The 16,484-nt window shown below is 36.5% G+C and overlaps 1 protein-coding gene across 11 annotated transcripts in view; it reads right to left on the bottom strand.

The window, feature by feature from the left end:
- Positions 1-719: 719 nt before the first annotated feature.
- Positions 720-16,484, bottom strand: part of Zdbf2 (zinc finger DBF-type containing 2) — a 45,226-nt gene continuing 29,461 nt past the window's right edge. For 10 of the 11 annotated variants that reach the window (XM_074071553.1, XM_074071554.1, XM_074071551.1 and 7 more), the window contains 2 exons: positions 5,718-12,808; positions 720-2,548 (listed from right to left, as the gene is read on the bottom strand). In XM_074071553.1, coding sequence (XP_073927654.1) covers positions 2,517-2,548; positions 5,718-12,808 — 7,123 coding nt within the window. In that variant the 3' untranslated portion in view covers positions 720-2,516. Of the gene's footprint in view, positions 12,809-16,484 lie in introns of all 11 variants that reach the window. The other variant, XM_074071550.1, reaches the window with a different exon arrangement.

The following is a 16,484-nucleotide window of genomic DNA, read 5'->3' as shown; positions in this document are numbered from 1 at the left end:
ATTTGGCTCACAATTCTATGCTTTAAGTTGAAAAGGTACAGTGCAGGCTCAGCAAGGGCTGCCCATTGGCTGCTTCACCTGGGAGGAGGAGGAGAGGAGCAATGGTGACAGTGTATGCATAAACAAGCTACTATTTCAGCCAGGAATAGTGAGAGGGGCCAGACTTGCTCCTTTTATTTATTCTTCTAGCAAGAACTACCTTATGCCCCCAGAGGACAACCAGCACCACTTCTTAATGTTCTGCCACTTTCTAATACCACCACTCAGGAGACCAAGCTTCCAATCACATGACCCAAACCACATGCACAGCCTATGAGGATGAGCAGCTAAAGGCCTGCTTGGTTGACACTTGGATCTCTGCCACCCACCACAGGCATGTAGTAGGGGTAGAAACAGAATTCGTTAAATGCATGAATAAGCTATTGTTTTACATAGGATTAAGGGAGTTTTACTTTTGTCTCATTGTATGTAGCCCAGGCTGGCCTTGAACTTGTGATCCCTCTTGCTTCAGCCTTCTAAATGCTGGGAGTACAAGAGTATGCCACCACACCCATCCAATGTATAGTTAGGTGATAAATTTAAGTTAAAATTCTCAGTCACAGCTGCCACAAAAGTTAGTTGTAAAAAAAAAAAAAAGTGTAAACTATTTGTTGGTAACCTCTATGAGAGCCCCATTTCTGTAATGTAGTTTTTCCCCTAAGATAAGGACAAACACTGGATATCGTCTATCAGCACATTTATTCAAACTGACATCACATGGCTTCTGTTAATATACACTGAGAAAAACACAGAATTCCCAAAAATGCATAGAATACAAAGAAACATCAGACAAATTCAAACTGAGGAATATTCCACAAAGAAACCAGTTATCTTCAAAATGCCATGCTATTAAATACAGAGAAAGACTGAGGAACTGCTCCGCACTGAAGGAAACTAATCAAACAGTCATGAAGTCTATAATCCTGGAACAAATCCAGGACCCACACAAAACATTTTGGGATAAGCTGCAAAATCAGAATAAGGTCTGTGGATAGGTGTATCAAATCAATGTTGATTTTCTGATTTTGATGGCCTATAATTGTAGGGTATGTAGCAAAGTATCTTTAAAAAAAAGTGTTCACCAAAACCAGAATGCTATCACCACTTCCTGGTTCTGTGACAAATGTGGATTAGAATGGGCAACTCGGATATGATTCTTAGATTTTGTGACCTGCAAGCAATCCACCATGAAAGGATTGAGGACACGGGGTAATGTGTAGGTGCTAAAAATGAAAATTCACTGAGCAAAGGAAAAGGAAGGCCAACGTAAGGCAGTAAAGGCACAGAGCATCCATGAGTCACATAAAAGCACTCAAAAAGGTAAGCATCCTGTCTAGTCTTGAATTTGGGGAGTAGTCAAGGAAAATAAATATAAGCTGCTTAAAGGAACACGTAACCTCACATCTAATGGCTTTATGACATTTGTTATCAGGAAACATATTTGTTACTACTTTCATTAAAAATTGTAGGGTGGGGTTTAGCTCAACACTACAGTGCTTGTCTAGCAAAAACCAAACCCTGGGTTTAACCCCAGCACAATAAAAAGTAAAATCTAAAAAATAAAAAACTCTAAATGCACAACAAAAAGTAAAAAATGAAAACTCTAAATGCTATACAGCAATAAAAAAGGAATGAAATACTCATATATGGTACACCTGCAAAAACATCATAGTAAATGAAACAAGGCAGACACAAGAGACTATCTTATGGTTCATAAAAATAAAACCGTAAGTGTGAAATGCTCATGAAAGACTCAACTACAGAGACAGAAATTAGAATAGCGATGACCTAAAACTCACATGGGAAGAGGGGTTAACTGTTAATTTCTCCAACCCTAAATTTCCTCATCTAATAATGGTAATTATAGTATCTAACTCAGAAGGCTTCTTTTGAGGATCAAAGAAGATAATATAGGAATAAACCACAGAATAATGCTGCTGCATTCAGGAAGGATTCAAAATATTCACATACATAGCTTGAGAATCTGGAAAACGAATTTCTTCCCAAGCTTATTTAAAAGTTTATTAAAACAAATAAACCTAGAAAGAAATTTATCATAATATGTACTAAATTACAAAAAGGAAAAAGTGTAAATTTATAGTTACTTAAAGATTCAGCAGCAAACTACTTCATCCTAAACCTATTCCTAAGAGCTTAAAATACTTTGGAAGTTTAAAATATAACGCGTAAAAACAAACGAAAATGTACTAAATTACCCTTATTTTCCCAATATCCGGTTTGTTAAATAAAGGGTAAGGAAATGCTAAGACTCTTCCCCGCTCTACCTTCCTTCCATTTTCGTAAATCGGTATTCGGTGTGTAATCCACAATCTCGTTATTTTTCGCTGTTTTCCGTACTTTCTACACGTAAGTCCTTTACAGAAAGGGACTTCCATTTTGCAAATTGCAGTAGTTTTGTATGGAGTCGGATGAGGCACTATGTTCCTCTGCACAGCTGCCTGCCACTTTTTTCCCTTTCAGTGATGCCCTAGTAAATCTTTGCTTTCTCCTAAAAAGAAAAGAAAAAAGAAGGAGGGTTGGTAGAATGCTCAAGTGGTAGAGCACTAGCCCTTAAGTGTGCGGCCTGGAGTTCAAACCACGGTAATGCCACCAAAAAAAAAAAAAAAAAGGACAGTGAGAGAAGAAGTATGATGTTCAGTAACATCCCAGACCACAAAACTCTGGAAGTCATTAATGCTGGGCACAAAAGCATCCACACATTCTTCCATGCCATCCTGTCCTTTGTGGCATAGGCTATGGAAGTAAAGGCTATGAAGCCCTTCCTTCCCAGTGAGTGTCACAGCGACACAGCTACTACCTCCTGAACTCAATCCTTTCAATACAGGTACACAAAGTGAAAAGTTGCTAATCCACCAGTCTTATCAGACAAATAAATGGTTGCTTACTTTTCATCCTTTGAAATTATTACTTCTTTGAATATAACCTGTATATCTTTGGTTCAACTATTTTCTCACCATCAACATTTATATGCTTATTATCTTCCAGACCATTTATAAAAAGTACTTGTTTTCATCATTCTGTATTTCCAGAAAATGTTTCTAACATGAGGAGAGAGTAGACACAAATTTCGATATTTAATAAATTTTATCTTGATAACATCAAAAACAAGTTTACACTTTAAATTGCATTATAAAAAATACATCAGTCTTCACATTAGTTTTACATGGAAATATATAATTATTTGAATATTTAAATATAGCTTTTCTTTAAGCAAAAAAAATGTTACTCAGAGCCCTAGTTACATAAATAATTTAAATGCACAAATGCAAAAAACACACTTCACACAATATTGTCCACATACAGTATATAACTTAGGACAATTACAATAAAGATCTATGCAAAGACAAGATTGACAAAATATTCTTATGGTTGTAATTTGACATTTTACTATTAAAAGAATATAATGCACTCTTGACTACACAAAGTCACCAATTGTTTACCTAATCTGCAAATTAAACCAACATTTATTTAGACAAAGGGGCACATCTTGTATCCTACTGAACTCTGAAAGTAATCCATTCCCAATTTAACTAAAATTATGCATTTTATAATTTCAAGTTTACAAGTTTGCCTAAAATAATAGTCGCTGTAAGAACTTAGTAAGCATTTCAAAAATGGTAAGCAAAATCAATTCTGTATATTTTTATATTTTCAGTAATGCAAATGTTAAATACAAACCTTTTCTCTGTCCTCCCTTAAGATGGTATTTAGAAGAGTTTCCAATATGTAAAAGGTAGTGAAATTTTTTAACTTTAAATTTTGATCACTTGAATTATAAAACCTGTCCTCTCTGCATGATGTAATCATGGTATGATTTATCATATTTACATAGTACATTATTTTCCCAAGAACTCTTGCTTTCAAGCTTACACTGAAAGAATACAGAAGTTACCTAAGGGAACTATGTGTCTACTCCATAGGGAAAAAATAAATCAATACCTACCAACAGAACATATATATTACCTGTTTGTTTACTTCCTAATCAGGACAGAGCTTTCTTCCTAAATTAAAATTGGAAGATTATTTTGAACTAATGGCCCAAAGTGATATTTTTTAAGAAAAGAAATTAAAATGTTTTGTATGTAAGGAGGGAAAGTTAAGGAAATGCTACATATGTTGCCTTTCCAACTAAAAAATATACACTTGCCCACTTTTCTCAATGTACTTAGTTTAAATTTAGAAGTAAAGAAATTACAACATTATCACCATCATAACATATGCACAGGTTAAATAATGGCCCCAGAAACAAAACCACGTTTATACTTCATTAATTCTAAGGTAACACATTTTTATTTCTGAAATCAAGACACATCTTAACACTGACTCTAGTTTCAATAAAATATAGTAGTTACGCAGTTTGGGGGAAATTTCTATTTACCCCTAACAACAACAGCAAAGATCCGGGGCCTTGGCTGAACAGGATATGGGATGCACCTGTTATCAGCTCAATTAATGTCCCCTGCTGAAGGATCTAAGTATGTTTGAGGACCCTAGATTTATACAGTTTATCTGAACATCTTTCATCTGAATTATTGAAATCAATTAGGTAGTTCATGAGAAATTATCAAGTTAGTTTACCTTAGACTATCTAACTAGTTAAAGAAAATCAATTAGATAGTTTAAGATAAGCTAACATACAAATAGTTTTTTACTTGTAAAATGGGCCTCCACTGAGGTTACTAGTTTTATTCAATTTTTTGAAATGTTAAGTTATTTACTGGTGACCACAATTAGTGGCCTGCCAAAATAATACTATCAAACCAATAATCTCAGGTCAAGTTATTAAAGTAATAATATACTGTCTAAGATAATATTAAGAGATAAGGCCATAAAATTACCTGTATTTTCATACTAAACCACCAACCCTTCATGTAACAGGGAGTTAAAGGTGGTTAAAATGGAACCTAATTAGCGAAGTCTTTTTCATCATTAAGATCTAATAATGCTAAAGAAGAGATTTATGTGTACATGTGTCCAAATGAGGAAAGTTACAGATTTGCAGATCAATTTAAATGAAGGAGAATTTCTGTTATATCCATAAAATCACCAGGCACTTTTTAAAAACTGGATTAAAGATTATGGATTCTCATTTTCTGGACTGCTTTTAAAAGAAAGATAAATTATATTTTGTTTGTGATCACTTACGTCAATTGTGCTCAAAAGCTGAGAAGATACATTGTTCTTTCTAGTTATGTAGCTAGAATACCATATTGGTAATGTTACTCTGAACCATGTAGACTCCAGGTACATATGTATTTGTTCCAATTTTTTTTAAAGATGTCATTAATAAGTTTACTATGTTCATTCTCCCAATGTGTAACTTGCTGGCACAAAAGATTATCATAAAAAACAAATAAAGACATTATTTAAGGAACAAAATTCAATATACTATGCTAAATTATAACAACAAATTAAGATGAAGCTCTTCTACAGAAAATGGACAAAGGTTGTCTTTGACTCTTAAAAAAAAAGGACTCTAAAACACTGATTTTAAATGAATATAAAAGTTCTGAAAAATAATATCTATAGCAAAATAGTTTGTCAGTTTTCCACCAAAGTTGGTAAAACTATGTGCACTAAAGTTCCAAATGTGTTTCAAATGAAGTACTGAATTCTCCACTAGCCATGACACAAAAACTTCTATTTTACCTCATTACCTCTCAATTTACTTGCAAGCCGAGTCACCATTCTATCAGAATCTGGTATGAAACACGAACTTCTCAAATCATATTCTCTAACAGGTGCAGGCTTTTTCTTTCTGCGGGGGTAACTTCTGTTATCGTGCTTCTTCCTTGCTTCAGCACTGGAAGGATGCTGCACAGGCTGCTTTGGAGAAGGACCTGCAATAGCTCTTAAGTGCTCTTCAGCACCAACTGATGGAACTGATGACTTCCAAAGCATTTTAGCTGCCCTCTTCATCTTCTTAATCCTATTGGCAAGAGATATTTTCTTCTTAAGATGGTTTCCAAGAAGACTGACCCTGTGTTGACACCTACGATGCATAAAAACAGAGTCTCTAGAAATATACTTTTTAATTACTCCACTTGCTTTCATCAGAACCCAAATTGTCAGTTTTTCCGAAATTAATGCAGAATTTTGCAGGGCAGTAACTGCTTTAGAGCGGTTTCGGGACAACCTTGACTTATTTCTAGTTGCCACTTTCCTTCTTCGAATTTTTTTATTTTTATTTCCCAAAAATTCACTTCTAACTGATTTGGGAGAAATCTTGGCAGCATCAGTATTTAAAAGAGTTGGCTGAAAAATACTATCCTTTGGAACCTCACTAGCATTTGCATACTCTGAATTTTCTAGAAATGCATAAGATTCACTGATCCTATGACGTGACCTTAATTCGTATCTTGCTGGTATTGTCATAAAAGATGTTGGAGCGAGGTTTTGCATGTTACCACCACTCTCTCCAGCATTGGCACTCAGATCACTCCTGTTAAAATCAATGTCAACCCTCTCATGTCTGTCAAAGTCTGGAACCACTAGGTTCTGTGGAGAATTAATTACAGTTTTCATAAGCAATGGATTGTTACATGTGCATACAAACTGTAAGTCATTATCACAATTACAGTGCTTCATTTTAGGTGCATTGAAGGATTCACTTATCTTCGGTTCGGTATTTAAAGAAGGAACACAGACTAGGGAACCAGACTGTACAGGGTCCAAAACTTTAGCTTGTGGTATAGGAAATTCAACTGTCCCAATTTTGGGTTTTTTTTTTTCCTTACTGTCATTCTGCAAATACTTCTTTTTGGGTGATTCTTCTTCTTGTATATTTATTTTTCTTTTCTTCAATGGGTAATTCATAAAACTAGGTTGAGTTCCAGGGTTGGCTTTTACTGTCTGGCTCTGAGAAGTCACGTGCCAATTTTGTTGATGAAGCCCCTCTGCCGGAGAAAAATGAGAGGATGGTTTATCTAAGGCCACTGAAAAGTTATCAATATCTGCAATTCTACCTTCAACAACTTCTGACAGAGCCTGAATTGATGCAGCGTCCTGATTAAAGTCAGACCAGGTAGTCTTTTCTTCTTCATTCAAAAAAACTTTTTTGGTCTCAGAGTCATCATCAAAGTAACAGTGGGAATGACCTTCCGTAAATCCCTCCATAAGGGTATTAATTTCTATATCATCTTCTCTTGTTTTCTGAGACCATGTGTTTTCCATAAATGGAGGTGGGACATAAGGCAAGCCTTCAAAAACTGGTTCATTAGGATCATCTGCAAACTCCCTTGCTTCTTCCAGGTTCCTTACAGAATCAACCATGGGAACAGGGCTTGATGGGTAAGTATAGATCTGTTCTCTCAGGTCAAAAGTTACCTTCTTACGTCGGCGTATTTTCTTAACAGCTTCTTGAGGCTGGTCAGTGTTAGACTGATGAGAAGGATCATTTTGAAAATTCATCTCAGAACCATAAGATTTATAACTTGTACTTTGTAGATCTGGACATTTTAAATTCAAAGGGTTGACTATATTAGATGTATGTTGGATCACTGACACAGCAAAAGCAGCACGGTCCACTACAGGAACACCAGATTCCCAGCTCTTATCTTGTAGGTCTGTATTTTTTAGACCTCTCCAAAGGTTGACTTCATCAGCTTTCTGTAGCTGATGAGTCACTGGCTGAGAAGTGTCTTCCAAATTAAAATTTCTTTTCTCTTCTGAGTCAACACAATTTTGATCAGGCCCTTGTGACTGGTAAGACATGGACTGATCAGAAACCTTAACGTTAAAATTTATTTCATAACCACAAGACTGACAAGTGGTGTCTCCTAGAATAATATAGTCATTCTTCCGGTTTATTATTCTGAAACTCTCTTTGGACTGGTTTATCACTGACTGAGGAAAGGCTGCATAATCATTTCTTAGTTTACAACCACAAAATTCACAGTATCGAACAGAGTTTGCAGGGCTGGTGTCTTTGACAGTCATCTGAGGTGGGTCAGTAACTGGCTGAAGAGGGACATTAGAATCAGAAATTACTTCACGATCACAATCACTATCACTGGCTGCCACATCCACAAACACCACCTGTGGAGAATCTGCTTCTCCATCTGATGTTTGGACTTGATTAACTACTATTTGAAAAGAGACATCAGAATCATACATCATTTCAGAGTCACTAGGTTCATTGGACTTCTCTTCCATGTCAAGAAGCTCTCTCTCCTGAAGGTTTGTTTCACTGCAAGTCACTTGAGGTGGTTCAATTTCTGCCTGCAGGTGAACACCAGAGTCATATCTTATTTCAGAACAATGGGGTTCATAGTTCTTATTTTCTAGGTCATTGTGATCCTCCTTTTGCAAGTTTATTTCCTTATCAGACACATCCTCCACAGATGGATCCACTACAAGCTGAACAGGAACATCAGAATCATAACTTGCTTCAAAATCAACTAGCCTATAACTCTTATCTTCCAGGTAAATATGGTCTTCTTTCAGATTCATTTCTTTGATAGCCTTCTGAAGCTGGTCAGCCGCTGAACAACAAGGATCATTGGAGTCAAAAGTTATTTCATGACTACAAGGATCACTACTATGACAAGGACCATTGGAGTCAAAAGTTATTTCATGACTACAAGGATCACTGCTATGACAAGGATCACTGGAGTCAAAAGTTATTTTACGGCCACAAGGATCACTACTATGACAAGGATCATTGGAATCAAAAGCTTTTTCACGACCACAAGGATCACTGCTCTGAATTTCCAAATTGGCATGCCCTTCTTGCAAAATTTGTGGTTGCTGAATCACTGAGCAAAAAGGGGTACTTGGAACATAAATTATTCCAGAACCACAAGGTTCATAGCCCTTATCATCCATATAAGCATGTCCCTCCCTCAGAAGATTTATTTCTTTAACAGGTTCTTGAATTTTACTAATCACAGACTGAAAAGGGTCATCTGAGTCAAAATTTATTTTTGAATCACTAGGTTTGACACTCTTATCTTCCAAGTTGACATGTTGTTTCCAAAGGTTGGTCTCCTGAGCTACTTCAGTTTGGCCAGCCACTGGCTGAAGGACATCAGAATCATATGTAATTTGAAAACCCTTAGCTTCATCCTGTTCACCTTCTACGTCAATGTTTTCATTCTTCCAAAGATCCATTTCTTTTCTGGTGTCACTAAGCTGGTCATATTCTAAAATATGCTTCTTCTTTCTCTTCGCTTTTTTACCAGTTCTTTGAGATTCTGTCACTGACTGAAGACATTCACCAGAATCAAAAACTTCAGAATCACAAGACTGATTGCACTTACTTTCTTGCTCAATGTGCTTTGATTCCAAAATAGTTATTTTAGGTTGATTAACTCTTGACTGGACCAAGAAATCAGAATCAAAACTTGTTTCAGAACAACTATATTGGCTGCTCTTAGTTTCCAAGTACATTTGATCTTCATTCTCAAGGTTTATTTGTTTAACAGCTACCTCAGTTTGATCAGCTACAGACTGAAAAAAAACATCAGAATCATGTGTTACTTTTGAACCATTAGGTTCACTAATCTTATTTTTAAGGCCAATGGCCTCTTCCTTCCACAGGTTTATTTTTGTAATTGCTTTGTGATGTTGTTTAGACAATGACTGAAGAGAGTCAACAGAATTAAAACTTATTTTAGAATCACTAGGTTTACTGTTTCTGTCTTTCAGATCAACATGCTTTTCCTTCCAAAAGGCCAGATGAGGTTGATCAGTGACTGAATGAAGAAAGCCATCAATATTCAAATTCATTTCAAAACCTCTAAGTTGAGTACTTTCATCTTCTGGGTCAGCATGGCCCTCCTTCAAAACAGCTAGTTGAGGTTTTTGTGTGATTAACTGAGGAAGGACATCAGAATTCAAAATCAGTTCAGAAGCACCATATTTATCACTCTTCTCTTCTACAATATGCTTTGTCTTTCTCTTTGCTTTTTTACCAGCTCTCTGAGGTTCTGTCACTGGATAATGAAGGACCCTAGAACCTGAATTTATTACAGAACCATTAAATTCAGCACTTTTACTTTGTAACTCAGCATGCTTTTCTTTTTGAAGCCATATATTTTTAACAACTACTTGAGGTTTGTAAATAACTGAATGAATAGAAGTATCAGAATCCAAGCCTGTTTCAGAAACATTTAATTCATTACTCTTGTTTTCTAAGTGTATGTGTTCTTCTTGTTGAAAGTTTATGTCTTTAACAGGATCTTCAGAATGTCCAGGATTTGAGTGAAAAATATAATCCAAACTTAATTCAGAATCAGCAGGCATGTTTTCCTTAATTTTTACATGTACCTGCTCTTCTTTTTGAGAATTTTGCTTTTTAACAGTTACTTCGGGAGGATTAGTCACTGAAGGAAGAGAGGCATAAAAATCCAAATTTATTTCACAATCACTGGGTATGTCATTCTTCCTTTCTAAGTGTACGTATTCTTCTTCCTGAATGATTACTTCAACAGCTACTTCAGGTGGATCATTTCCTGAATGAAGAGGAATATCAGAATCAAAAGTTATTTCAGAAATACAAGATTCATTACTCTTATTTTCCAGATCAACAGGTTCCTCCTCATAATCAGCTACTTCAGGTTGGTCAACTACTGAGAAATTAGGAATATCAGAATCAAAAGTTATGTCAGAACTACTTGACTCACAGCTCTCATCTTCCAGGTTAATGTGATCTTCTTTTATTCTTTCAACATCCAGCTCAGTAACTGACAGAAGAGGGGAATCGGAATCAAATGTCAACTCAGAACTGGAGCACCCATTGCTCTTAACTTCCATGTCGACATTTAACTCTTTAAGATTTACTTCACCCAAAGCCCCTTGAGGTTGATCATTAGCTGACTGATAAAGAAAAGCATGAGAATCAAAACTTAGATTAGAAATGCTAAATCGAATACTCTCAATCTCTAGATCAATATCTACTTTCTGAGGGTTTACTTCTTTAACTGCTACTTGAGATTGATCAGCCACTAATTGAGCATCAGCATGAAAACCCATTTCAGGACCATGAGACTCACAGTTCATATCCACAAGGTCAGCATTCTTCTCTTTCAGAAGATTTACCTCTTCAATATCCCTCTGGGGTTCATCAGTCACGGTCTCAAGAGACACGTCACAATCAAGATGTGCTTTAGCACCACTGGGTTTTCGTTTCTTATTTTTTAGGTGAACAGGTCTATCTTTCAGGTTTCTTTCTTTGACAGTCATTTGGGGATGGTCCAGAGAAGCATCACTATCAGAACTTGCTTCAGAAAAACTTGATCCATAGCTCTCATCAACCAAACTAATGTGAGCCTTCTTCCTACATTTTATTTCTGTGACAACCACTGGGGGTTCATCAAGTGAGAAGTCATCACTTACTTCAGAGCTACTAGATCCATAGCTCCTATCAACCAACTCAATATGCACTTTCTTAGGAAGGCTTCCTTCTTTTTCAGGCTTTTGGGGATAATCATTAGTTGACTGAAGTGAGTCACCACTATCAAAATTCATTTCAGAGCCACTAGAATCATAGCTTTCATCAACCAAGCTAACACGTTTTGTATTCTGACGACTTATTTCTTTATCAATCACTTGAGACTGACTGGTAACCACCTCAACAGAATCAATGCAAACACCACCTGCAGCTGTTTTAGAAAAACCAGATTTATTATTCTTATCCTGCACCTCAGCAGGTATTTCCTCTGAAAGGTTTATTTCTCTGGCAGTCAGTTCAGAGAGGGCAGTCAGTGAATGACAAGAGGAACCACAATCAAAGCTCATTTCAGAAGCTCTAGCTTCGTAGTTTTCATCTTCTTGGTCAACTCGATCTTCATTGGAAAGCTTTAAGCCTTGTACAGCCTTTTGGAATTGATCAGACGTTGACTCAAGGGAGCCATGATCAAACTTCCTTTCAGAATTCACAGAGCACTTCTGTTTCAAAGTTGCTGGCTTGTTTAAATCGGGTTGCTTTTCTTTGGGGGTACAATCTGTATTTGAAAAGGATTCCTCATGGTGCTCTGGAATAGCATCTGCAGAGATTCCTTTATCAGAAGGTATGTCAGTTTTATTCAATTTTGCTGAATTTGCTGCTGATTCTGAAGAAGACTCAACACTTACAACACTTACAGAACCCTCAGTGCTTTTAATTTCACGGAATTTAAAGACAGGTGTCAGAGATTCGCCCTTAGATTTTGCATTTTTCTGTGAAAGCCATTTATCTAAATTTATACATACGCTTTTCTTATTTGATTCTTTAGGCTTTTCTGAAGAAGTTCCTGGGTTAGATGACCCAGAAGCCTCATCTAGCTGATCAAAGAACGGTTCACTGTTTAGATAACATGGGCTAAGTGATTCTGAAGAGACTGCTAGTGCTAACCTAGTAGTCTTAGCTGCAAGTGGTCTTTGATAAGAGCTTTTAGATAAACGACTAGCAGGAGCATTACAAATCACTGGGGGGCGAATTAATTTTTTCCCATTATTTGTAGCTTGACCAATTTCTACTGGATTAATTTTTTTCATACCACTCTCAATGTTATGAACAAACGGCAAGGACTGCTGCTGTCCCTTCTCCAGTTTCTGGATAACTGATGGCCGAATTGAAAACTCGTCTGCACACTCCTGAGAATTAATAGGTCCACAATCCAGCTCTTCATCAGATTCAGAATCATCGGAGTACATCTCTTCACTGCTATCAGTAGTATCTTCATCCTTTTCTTCAGGAATAAATTCATCCAAAACAACCAAGTCAGGTGATCCAGGATTTGCAGCAGGTGCCTCATTTTGTGCTGATCTAAAGGGAAAACCATAAAAATATTCTAGTATGTGTTTAAAATGCATTAAAAATGCTGTTTTCTTTCTATCCCGGACCTTTCTTAGAAGACAAAGAATCAAGGTAATCACACCAGAGTGTACACTCTCTGTACTTTATGAAGGTAGGTAATTAAGTGCTGAATACAGAGTTAGCTCTACCAATTACTACCTAATAAACACAAATGGTTCCTAAACATGACAAAAATGCAATGAAGCCATGAATCATTTTAAGTTACCATAGTAAATAGCAAGAAGTTTGACACAAGTTACTTAGCCTTATATGCCTCATATTCCACGTCTGAAATAATACTATTTTCAGTCATGAGATCATTCTGAGAAGTAAATTAGCTGATATAATGTAAGGAGCATTAAAGAGAAAAAAAAAAAACCTAACACATAGTAAGCATTACAAATGTCAGCTATTATTTTAAACATTATTTTGGCAACGGTGTTAACATATGAACTTAAAATACTTTGTCAGCAGGGGTACAGATTAGTTAACTTCAGGTTATTAATCTTTATATAGACTGGAATCCTCTATGAAGAGCAAACTGACAATGTCAATTAAAATTTAAAATGTACACACACTCTGACTTAGTAATTCCAATTTTGGTTTCCTCTGTGTTTAATGAGGAATCAATAAGAATATTCAGTGCTATTTTGTTTTTATTTTTGGTAATAGCAAATGACTAGAATCTACTTTAACACTCATCAATTGGAGCTGAGTGCCAGTGCCTCACATCTACAATCCCAGTTACGTGGGAGGCTAAAATCAGAAGAATCACAGTTTGAGGTCAGCCCCACCAAAAAGTTCATGAGACCCCCATCTCAACCAACAGCTGGACATGGTGGTATGCATCTGTCATCCCAGTGAAGCGTAAATAAGAGAATTATAGTCTAGGCCAGGCTAGGTACAAAGTAAGACCCAACCTCCAATATAACCACAGCAAAAAATCTGGAGGTGTGGCTCAAGTGGTAGAGCATGTAACTAGCAAGTTTGAAACTGTGAGTTCAAATCCCAGTACTACCAAATAATAAAAATAAAAAACACTCATCAATTAGGTACTGGTTAAATAATTAATGGTACTTAATAGATTACAAGTAGGTTTTAGAATAAGGCAACTCTGTAAGTACTAATAACTATCAATCACTATAAGCATTGTTGATGAGAAGCACTGTTGGTGAGAAGCAAGTATACAAAGAATACTAACTACTAAAATACTAATACAAAAATAGAAGAGAATAAACTATACAGTTAGGAGTAGGGCAGCTATTTCAGTGGTAGAGTGCTTGCCTAACATGTTCAAAGCCCTGGATTCAATTCCTGCTATTGTCAAAAATAAAAAAACATTTTTAGGTGGGCACGGTGGCACACATCTATAATCCCAGTACTTGGGAAGCAGAAGCAGAAGGACTGTGAGGCCTGTCTGGGCTACACAGTAAAACAATCTCAAAAAAAAATGTGTATACACATACTCCTTTGGAGTATCTGTAGAAACACGTGTAAGAAACTGGTTACACTGTTACCTACAGAGACGTGAACAGGATCAGCTGGAATATAAAGATGATTCCTTTTTTTTTTTATTTCTAAGATGATGGTTTTGCTCTGCTGCCCACGTTGGCCTCTAACTCCTAAACTCAAGCAACTGTCCTGCCTCTGCCTTACAAGTAGTTTGAACTACAGGTATGTACCATCACACCTGGTTTAAGATTCATGTTTGAATGTGTCATCAAAATGATGCCTATCTGTATATATTTCTCATTGAAAATTATAAATTACATTGTTTTTAAGACATAAAACTTCCTATCAAAAATAATCAATGCAAACTTATCATTAAGACAACATGCTTGATTCGGTGCATTTTAGGGATTACTCTTTCATATGTACACAAGCAGCTGGCTTTAAGGATATTGTCATATTCTGATTTTTTTTTTCCAGTACTCCTGGGGGGTTTGAACTCCATTTGAGCCATGTCTCCAAGTCCTTTTTGCTTTCATTTTTCAGATGTGCCTTGGGCTTTTTGTGCAGGCTAGCCTGTGGTACTCTCAACTACACCTCCCCTGTAGCTAGGATGACTGCAGATATGCATGATCACACTGAGCTTGTTTACTGAGATGGAGTCTTGATAACTTTTTGCCTGGGCTGGTAGGATGACTCAAAGCAGTAGAGCCCCTGCCTAGCAAACCTGAAGTCCTGAGTTCAAAACATGGTACTGGATGTGAGGGCGATCTGGCTGCGACATCTGTCACCCCATTGATCGCCAGGGTTGACTCGGCTGGCTAGGCAGGTGTCCCCTTCCTCCCTCACCGCTCCATGTGCGTCCCTCCCGAAGCTGCACGCTCAGTCGAAGAGGACGACCATCCCCGATAGAGGAGGACCATTTTTCAGTCAAAGGTATAAGAGTAGCTGTGTTCCCCTGCTAGAACCTCTAAACAAGCTCTCAAAACATGGTACCACCACCATACATATATATACACACATATATATATGTACGTACATATACATACACACATATATATGTACGTACATATATATACACATATATATGTATATATACACATATACACATTCATATATGATAAAAATGCAAAAAATCCGTAATTTTTCTATTTTTGAACTCTTGTCAGTGAAACTGCAGTGCAGTAATTATTTTACCTTAAGTTTCCTGGATCCCTTCATCTTCATTCATCATAAGGACTATCACAACATACTCAAAATTAATTGTGTAGTAAGATAGAAGAGAAAAAGGAAGGAAACAAAAAGGAAAGGAGAGGGAAAAAAGTGGAATCTCAATTTTACCTTTTGGTAACATCTGATAAGGCTTAGGAACCACCACTTGTTTTTATTTGCATTTGTATGTGTGTTTAAAATTTGGAGGGCTGGAAGCATGGCTCAAGTGGTACCGTGCCTACTTAGCAAACATGATGCTCAGAATTCAAGCCCCAATACCAAAAAAAAACTAACTCATAATCCATATTTCTAGTCATTCATAATTAACTTTAGAACAAATGGCCTCCAAAAATCTAACCATTAAAGGAAAAACCATTCTTTATAACTCAAACTAAAAAAGGTTTAAAAAACTGCAAGTAAATAAGTTGAAACAATTACATATGAAAATCTCTCTGAGGGGCTAAGCTCAAGTGGTAGAGTACCCGCCTAGTAAGCATGAGGACCTGAGCTCAAATCAATTGTGCCAAAATCTATAAGATATGGCTAAAACCTCATATTTTTAAAGACTTTCATTAAAAGATGAATTGGGTCAGGTATAGTGGTTCACCCCTGTAATTCCAGCTATTCAGGAGGTAGAGACTGAAGAACAGAAGTATGAAGCCAGTGGATGGGAGTTGGCGGGGGTGCACAAGCCCTATATGAAAAATAACTAAAGCAAAAAGGGCAGAAGGTGTGGCTCAAGTGGTAGCACACTTGCCAGCAAGTGCAAAGCCCAGAGTTCAAACACCAGTATTGCCAAAAGAAAAAAAGAAAAAATTAGTAAAACAAACCAACAGGATACCCAATCCAACAAGATGGAAAAACAACAACCAAATTGTCCTAGTACAAAGGTAAATGAGATAAATTAAGAAAAACAAAAAACAAAGTAAAAATAAGGCAAAAGATGATTTTTCAGGACAGTTAAAAGTAAGAAAAAAGCCTACAA

Source organism: Castor canadensis, chromosome 4 (assembly GCF_047511655.1).
Source record: "Castor canadensis chromosome 4, mCasCan1.hap1v2, whole genome shotgun sequence".
Classification (NCBI taxonomy): domain Eukaryota; kingdom Metazoa; phylum Chordata; class Mammalia; order Rodentia; family Castoridae; genus Castor; species Castor canadensis.
Note: the sequence above shows the minus strand (reverse complement) of the source record. Positions and strands in the feature narration are given on the sequence as shown.